Raw genomic sequence first — 7,637 nt, 5'->3', positions numbered from 1 at the left:
AGATCCATTCTCCCTTTGTATCCCATAGATGGAGTTCCTATTCCTTCTACCTTTGATGTCTTGAAGAAGAACTTTGTATTTTGATCACCTTCCTTTAGCCAATGAACCTTTGATTTTTGTCTAGCCAAAGATTCCTCAGCTAAAGAGAGGGATCTATAGGAATCCAAACTGAATTTTTCCTCTCGGGCAAGTTCCTCATCCAAGGGGTTTATCCAGAGAAGCTCTTGGACATTTTCAAGTTGCTTTCTAACTTCTAACACTCTTTTGGATATGTGGCCAAAAGACTCCTTATTGAACTTTTTTAACTCAACTTTCAGTTTTTTAAGTTTGTTTATCACATTGAACATGGGGCTGCCTTGAGCTTCTTAGTTCCAAACTTCAACAACAATGTCAAGAACGTTTTCATGGTGGGTCCACATATTAAAGAACTTAAAAGGGACTTTCCTACAACCTTCTATGGTTCCCATTCTTACCATGCAAGGAGAGTGATCGGATATAGAGGGGTTGAGGAAATGAGCCATAGCATTTGGGAATATATCCTTCCAAGAATCATTTATAAGAGCCCTATCTAGTTTGCATGCAATCCTTCTCTCACCTTCACTACAATTGCTCCAAGTTAGGAGATGACCCATGAACCTTAGGTCATCCAATTCAGCATCCCTCATGCAATTTCTAAGGTCTTCACAGTAGTAATTACCCCAAGGTGCCCCACCAACCTTTTCTTGAGGGTGTTTAATAGCATTAAAATCACCCAATATAATCCAAGGGGAGTTTTGCATCATATGGGATTTATTTATGAGACTACGCCAAAAAACCTTCCTCTCCATGGGGTTATTACTACCATAGACTATTGTCAAGCCAATGTTTGTGTTTTCCCTCACAAGCTTCACATCACAATGCATGTATTGGATATCATCCGAAATAACATTGAGTCTAATAGTAGCTTTATTCCATCAAATCCAAATTCTGCCTATAGAACCATCCCTCACATTACTACAATGTTCCCAACCTTCCCAAATACTAGAGCATACTCTATTAACATTAGTACTATGTACTTTTGTTTCAAGAATAGCCATGATATCAATCTTATTTTTCAAAATGAATCTACTAACCTCCTTTTGTTGGATAGGAGCGTTTAAGCCTCTAATGTTCCAGCAAGCTAAATTGGTCATTTAGGAGAATTAATGGGGGAAGAGTTCCTCCTTTGCTTCACCAATCTCCTCTGCTAAGATTTGCTTAGAATGTCACCCTTCTCCTTTTTGAAATCCACCTCATCAACCTTGATTTTGCCTCCAAGTGATTTATTGTTGGAGATTCACAAAGTTCATGATCCGAAGCTGCCTCCTTTGAAAGATTCTCCTCCAAAGTGATGTATATGCGGCTCCATTGTCATTTTTGGGTTCCAAGTCATCCTTAAGTCTCCATGCAACCTTTGAAGCTAAGAAGAATGAAGTTCCAACAAATCCCAAGCCAAAGGAAGCATTGCACCTTCAATTTTGGCCCAAAACCACTTTTGGATATAGTCTTATTACATCCACCCAAGGTCCAAATGAATAGCTTGCTCCAATTGATCCAAAAGTGCAACTTTTGAAGTCCATCAATGGTCCAAACGTCCAAGCATCATTTTGAGAAGCCCAAGTGAAGTTACAACCATCCATCACTCCATTTTGAAGCCCAAAAAGGTGTTCAAAGCCCAATTGGGAGAGTTGGACGAAATTGGATGAAAGGAGAGCTTTGGTGAAGACAAGAGCCCACTTTTTATGGAATAATAGTAACATTTTATCCTATTGCATTTATTTAAAGTATGGCATGGCTTATTTTGTGTGGTTTAGAGTGAATTAAGGGCTAGGGTGAACTAATTTATTAAAAGGCTATGTACACATATATCTTGCCGCCACTTATTCCCATATAAAGTGGTTATGCTTTGTAAAATGTAGTTTTTTTACTTTGGAATGAAAACTTGAAGGAGCTTTGTTGGCTCTCTTTCTTATTTCCTTTATCCAATCATTCTTGGTGGAAGATTGGTGGTGGAAGGTCCCAAGGTTGGTGGAACTTTCCTTTATGCCTTGGTTACACTTTATGTTTCCTTAGAAATACAAATTAGAGTGTGTATGTGTGTTAATTTTGATTATGGCAGAGAGTTGTAACATAATTACCATTTCTGCCACTGCATTCTACTTGTAATTTGATTGCCTTAATCTACTCTAATTGTGTACGTCCATAGCTTGAAAGAAAGTTCATTGTGTTGTGATTATGATGAAATGAATTCGGTTGGATTTGCAGTTGATTTGGTTTGTTGAACTGCAAGAACAAAAAAACTGCTCATACCACATGAACAGTGAAAACAGTTTTTGATTTTTGGTTTCTTGTTGCATGTTTGGTTGAATATGCACCAGGAGCGTTTAAGCCCCTAATGTTCCAGCAAGCTAAATTGGTCATTTAGGAGAATTAATGGGGGAAGAGTTCCTCCTTTGCTTCACCAATCTCCTCCGCTGAGATTTGCTTAGAATGTCACCCTTCTCTTTTTTGAAATCCACCTCATCAACCTTGATTTTGCCTCCAAAGTGATTTATTGCTGGAGATTCACAAAGTTCATGATCCGAAGCTGCCTCCTTTGAAAGATTCTCCTCCCCCTGCTTCAAATTTGTAGGTTCGGCCACATTTGATGACATGGTGTTGGATGAGGATGCACCATGAGTTGAGTCCAATATATTAGATAGGACTGATTTCTCATGTGTCTCATCTAAAATGATAACCTTCCCTTCATTTTGAGCAACCTTGATTTCACTAGTTTCATTGGTGGCTAAGACTGCAAATTTGTTATTATTCAATGCCCCCATACTATTGTCAAAGTTCTCCTTTCCAATCACTAGCTTTCTCCTTAGGGCCTCTAAGTTTACTTTGCCATTCCCATTGTTTGTCTCTATAGTTTGATGAATTCCATTATTTGCCATCCCTACCTTTGCACCTGTAGCTTTTTCCTTGCTAGTCTCCTTTTTTCCTTTATACATGTTAAATTTCCCTTTTTCAGTCTCACCTTTTTCCACTCTCCTTTTACACTCTTCATTACCATGACCAAACATATTACACAAGTTGCATTTTAATGGTTTCCATGCATACTCCAACCGAATTGCAACCTTTTCTTTTGTTGGTAGTACAAGCTCCAATTTATCCAGGAAATCATGGTTGACGCTAATCTCCACACAAATACGTGCATACTCCAATCTACTCCCTTCCTCCGTGACTAAATCCACATAGAGGGGGCGGCCAAGAACACTAGCAATATGGCTAAAACCCTTCAAACTCCAAAATTCCAATGGGATTCCATAGAATTTTACCCACACTACTATTTTCTTAATGTTTTCCACCACCATTGAGAGGTTTTTTTCCCATCTCCTAACAAAAAGAGGCTGTCCTCCAATCATCCATGTCTCCTCTTCCAAGACTTTCATCATACCCTCTACATCCTTGAATTTTAGAAGATAAACTCCCATTCCAGTGGATATAATATGAGCAAGCCCATAGTTAGACCAATGACGGATTGCATACCTTTTGACAAGAAGAAAAGGCATTCTTCTACCCATGAAGAAACCAATGGCACACTTCTCCCATCTCTTTGCACCTTCATCCGCAACTTCAGGAGGAAGAGAAATGGAGTATTTTCTGCCAGAAAGGTTTTCCATTGGGGGAAAGAATTCTAGCTTCTGGTTTGATGATTGTTTCTCCTTAAATAAGTTGTTCCAAGATCGTTTGCCTTCAGTTGCCAGTTCCAAAGAAGTGGTCACTGGAAAGGACCCTTCTGGTGTCTTAGAAGAGGATGGTTCTGGAGGGATCACTTCTTGCAAGACTCATGTATGGAAACATTTGATGTAATGCCTTTAGCATAAATGGAAGTGAGAGAAAGGTTATCATGGTGTTTCATGCAAGAGGTGATGCAAGAAGGCAAAGTTGTCTCCTTGTTTGACATATCTTCTTTCAAAAAGATTAGCCAAAAAAAAAAAAAAGGAAGAAAACAACCTATGCAAGGCACAACAATCTAAATTTTCACAGAAAAGCAATGCACAACAGACTATGAACTACCGAAAATGGAAAGAAATAGCTTTGGAAGAAGAAAAGGAGTCTACTGCAAACACCAAAAGGGAAAGAATGTAAAAAGATAAAAAAAGCTGGAAATTTGAAATTTGAGGGGAGGTTAATGAGAACCGCCAAGGAAAAGGAAAGTGGAACAAGTTGTCACCGGAGAAATGCAACTGGAAAATGAGAGAACAAAGTTATGAAAAAATCACCAAACAAAAGAAGAAGAGAGGAGTGAAAGTGAATAAGGCAACTTTTACAACAAACTGAAAAAAGTTAAAACTTGAAATATGAAAAGATGACCAAAAACTGAAAATATGAAAACAAAGAGAAGAACAGCTATGGGGGGAGAGACCGGCGACCAAAGGAGTCTCCGGACTGGAGATTGGTGCTGGAAGGGTCACCAACCAAGGGAAAGGTTGACGGTGGGTGGAGATAGTTGAAAAGAAAAGGATGAGTCTTTTGTTGGCTACTAAGAAACTTCAAAGCTTGATGATCTGAATGGAGAACAAATTGCTTAGGCCTTAAGTAATGACTCCAATGATCTAAGGCCCTAACAATAGCATAAAATTCTTTATCATAGGTAGAATATCTCCTTTTTGTATCATTAAGCTTCAAAACTAAAATAAGCTATGGGTCTTTTAGCTTGAGTGAGGACTGCCCTAATGCCAACTCCACTAGCGTCACACTTCACTTCAAACATTTTATCAAAGTCAGGTAAGGCTAAGATGGGGGCTTCACATAACCTCTTTTTAATCTCCTCAAATGCGTTGGAGGCTGCCGTGGACCATTCGAACCCATTCTTCTTCATGCATTCAGTGATGGGAGCCATGAAAGTTCTAAACTTAGGCACAAAAACGCCCATAGAAAGAAGCAAGGCCATGGAAGCTCCTTACTTCAGTAAGAGTCTTTGGTTGGGGCCAAGTTTTAATGGCTTCTACCTTGGATTGATCTACTTGGATGCCATCTTTGGAAACTATATATCCAAGAAACACAACTTGGTCTACAAAGAAATCACACTTCTCTTCCTTTGTATACAACTTATTCTTTCTCAATACATCAAAGACACTCCTCAAGTGCAAGACATGATCATCACAAGTTTTGCTATACACTAATATGTCATCAAAATACACAACAACAAAAGAGCCAATGAAAGGTTTGAGTACCTCATTCATAAGTCTCATGAAGGTGCTTGGAGCATTTGAAAGGCCAAAGGGCATAACAACCATTCATATAAGCCTCCCTTAGTCTTGAAGGCTGTCTTCCATTCATCTCCTTCTTTCATCCTTATTTGATGGTAGCCACTCCTTAGATCAATTTTGGAGAAGACACAAGCACCATGTAACTCATCAAGCATGTCATCAAGTCTAGGGATAGGATACCTATACTTGATGGTTATATTGTTAATGGCTATACTATCCACACACATTGATGTATTTTCGACTACCTCTCCAACCCTAGCTTCCAAGTCTCTATTAAATCTCCATTTGGCTCATGCCACCATTGAGAATGGAGAATTAGCTCCATGCAAGCCCAAAGATTCATTGCCTTTTCCAACTTGGCCTAACTTTACTTTTGGGTGCAATCTCATTACTTGCATCCAAGGCCTTAATGAAATGGAAACTTAAATGAGTCCAAGAAGCCAACTACAAGCCCACTTGAAGCCCAAGTAGATGAGGCAGCCCTCCATCACTTAAATGGAGCCCAAGATGCCATGAAGCCCATTTAGTTGGATTGCAACTAAAAGGGAAGCAAGTAACTTTAGTTGGTGGACATAGTTCCACCTTTTAGGGAAAAGTTGTTCCCTTTTGTTGTTTTCTTCAATTAATATGGTATGACCTTAGTATTGAATGAATGGTTAAGCTTAAATGAAGGGAAAAGCTTCCATGTCAAATTAATGCCCAATTTTTGCCACCACTTGCTCTTGTATATGAAAGTGGATTTTCACTTGTAAAGGCTAGACTTCTTTGATAATGAAATATTCAAGTAAAGCTTTGTAGCTTTTCTTTAGTTGCTTTTTCCTTTATCCAATTCATCTTGGAGGAAGAATTGGTGGTGGAAGACCCCAAGGTTGGTGGAAATTTCCTTTATGCCTTGGTTAACTTTCTTGTTACCCTTGAAATTCAAAGTGTGAATATGTGTTGTATGTCCGGATACTATTCACAGTGTGTGATTTTGCCGTTTCCAGATTTTGCCATTGAACTTTGAAACAAGTTTTGAATGCCTTGTTGATTGAGTTGTGATTGCTATAATATACCATTAGAAAGCTCTTTGAATACCCTTTCCAATGAACTATAATTTGTATGTTTTGGAGGTCATTTGATTGGTTAAATGGGAAGACAAAGTGCTATTGTGCCATATGAACAATAATTTCCATATTTGAGTTTGTGACTTGCTGCATTGCCTTGATGAATATGCACCACACATCCTATATGAGCCATCTTTCTTAGGAACAAGTAGGGCTGGAACGGAACATGGACTCATGCTAGGTTTTACAAAGCCTTTTTCAATCAATTCTTCCACTTGCCTTTGCAACTCTTTAGTCTCCATGAGATTGCATCTATAGGTTGGCTTTTTAGGCAATGGTGCACCTGGAACCAAGTCAATTTGATGCTCAATGCCTCTTATAGGAGGGAGACCGGATCGAAGCTCTAGTGGGAACACATCTTCAAATTCGGCCAAGAGAGATTGAACTAAGGGATGGGCTTCTTTCTTCTCATGTTGGAGCTCCCCTTCAAGTATAAGTAATGCAAAAACAGGTTGCAAACTCAAAAGAGCCTTTTCTACTTGCTGCCCATTCATATACATACTCTCCCTTCTAACTCCTTTCCCTTTGATAGCCTTATTAGCTTCTTGGGGGCTAAGAGGTAGCAAAGTAATGGTCTTCCCTGATACAACCCTTGCTAATTGATCTAACAAGAACTATAACAATCTCTTGGAATCTTGCCCAAAGATCTATCTAGCATAAACCAAAAGAATTAGAACCCTCTTGTTATCTAACAACAAGGAACTCTAATTATCAAAGAAAAAATTCAAAACTTTCTCAAGAAATGAATTCAAAGAAAACTCTCACAAGAACTTTGGAGAAATTCGGAATTTTGGATTAAAATCAAGTTCCCATAATCTTGAGTTTAATACATATATATATGTTGCTTCTAACCCTAAAAAACGAAATAAATCCTTTAAAAAAAAAGGAAAATAACAACTCATGACAACTAAGCACTCTCCTAATTAAACTAGGATTCCTAGTTAAACTAGGATAACAATTAGATAATAACTAAACAAGCTTTCCTAATTAAACTAGGATAACAACTAGATAATAACTAATCACAAAAGGGCTAGTTGAATTGATGTGACTTGGGCTTCCATATGCATATTTGACTAAGCCCAACATGTGCTCCTTGCTGCCCTTAGACCAATTCATGTATTTGGGCTCCTTGTGTTAAAGTAAGCTCTTTTAATTCTTCAAATTGAATTAAATGCACAAGCCTTGAACTACACTTCATGCTTGTCATGTCGTTGACCATGAGTTCCCTTTTGACTTCACTTGGACTCTTTCCCAT

General features: G+C 38.4%; 1 protein-coding gene across 1 annotated transcript; it reads right to left on the bottom strand.

Annotated features, from left to right (window-relative positions):
- Positions 1–365: 365 nt before the first annotated feature.
- Positions 366–902, bottom strand: LOC123211587. The gene has a single exon (XM_044630389.1). The coding sequence runs from the start codon at positions 900–902 to the stop codon at positions 366–368; it is 537 nt and encodes a 178-aa protein (XP_044486324.1).
- Between the last annotated feature and the right edge of the window lie 6,735 nt (positions 903–7,637).

Source organism: Mangifera indica, chromosome 3 (genome assembly GCF_011075055.1).
Source record: "Mangifera indica cultivar Alphonso chromosome 3, CATAS_Mindica_2.1, whole genome shotgun sequence".
Classification (NCBI taxonomy): domain Eukaryota; kingdom Viridiplantae; phylum Streptophyta; class Magnoliopsida; order Sapindales; family Anacardiaceae; genus Mangifera; species Mangifera indica.
The sequence above is the reverse complement of the archived record's forward strand: the minus strand, read 5'-3'. Positions and strand labels throughout refer to the sequence as shown.

What these genes read in the sequence shown, in the direction of transcription:
- LOC123211587 (XM_044630389.1), bottom strand. Translation starts at nt 902, where the DNA reads ATGCATTGTGATGTGAAGCTTGTGAGGGAAAACACAAACATTGGCTTG.